The sequence below is a fragment of the Charadrius vociferus genome, unplaced genomic scaffold (genome assembly GCF_000708025.1).
Source record: "Charadrius vociferus isolate BGI_N301 unplaced genomic scaffold, ASM70802v2 scaffold623, whole genome shotgun sequence".
NCBI lineage: Eukaryota > Metazoa > Chordata > Aves > Charadriiformes > Charadriidae > Charadrius > Charadrius vociferus.
This window is the reverse complement of record NW_009647679.1, coordinates 74,773-75,493: the sequence shown is the minus strand read 5'-3', so window position 1 is coordinate 75,493 and position 721 is coordinate 74,773. Positions and strand designations below refer to the sequence as shown.

General features: G+C 65.3%; 1 protein-coding gene across 1 annotated transcript in view; it reads right to left on the bottom strand.

Moving 5' to 3' along the window:
• RASGRF1 (Ras protein-specific guanine nucleotide-releasing factor 1) overlaps nt 1–721 on the bottom strand; it is a 55,013-nt gene that overhangs the window by 13,870 nt on the left and 40,422 nt on the right. Inside the window, exon 14 of the mRNA XM_009881155.1 lies at nt 250–620. Within this exon, the coding sequence (XP_009879457.1) occupies nt 250–620 (371 nt within the window). The remainder of the gene's footprint in view (nt 1–249; nt 621–721) is intronic.

Sequence of the window (721 nt, the reverse complement as noted above, 5' to 3'; positions counted from 1 at the left end):
GCCCCCAGCACATGGGGGGCTGCCGCGTGCACGCTCGTGGGATGGGGGCTCCCCGTGTCCCCTCCTCGCCAGCACACAGCCGGGCCACCTGCCCCAGCCTGGGGCTGGGCTGCCGCAAAGCCCCCGGGCACGGTGTGCCCAGTCCCCCCCACACGTCCCTGTACCCCTGCAGACACCCACCAAAACCGGCCCCCTCCCTGCCGCCGCCTCGGCTGGAGCCCACCCGTCTGCAAACCCGCGGCGACTTACTTTGCTTGCTGGGCAGCGACTCCTCTTGCTTTTCTGAGGCCGCTTCTCCTTCATCGGGGATTTTATTGGGATAGTTACTGGACACGTAGAGTTTGTTGATGTCCAGGGTGGTCTTGCTGAAGGGAGCCATGGAGGAGTACATGCTTGCATAGCCGTTGGAGGAGCAGCTCAGAGCAGCCAGGTCCAGCGCCTTCCCTCCCGTGATGATGGGGATGTTGAGGGAGAGCTTCCTCCGCCGGCTGGGGGACGAGGACTTGGTGATGGAGAGGGGGGGAGGCGAGGAGAACTTGCGGTTGGCTCTGGGGGACTTGGGGGGCTCTCCGTACAGCAGCTTGTTGTTCTGGCTGTTGGCGAAGAGGAGCTCCAGGGACCTTGGCAGGGAAAGGGGGAAAGGCTGAACTTGCACCTCCTCTGCCCGAGAGGTCGTGGAGATCCCCACCGGCGGGGCCCGCAGTGCTGGGGCTCCAGAGCA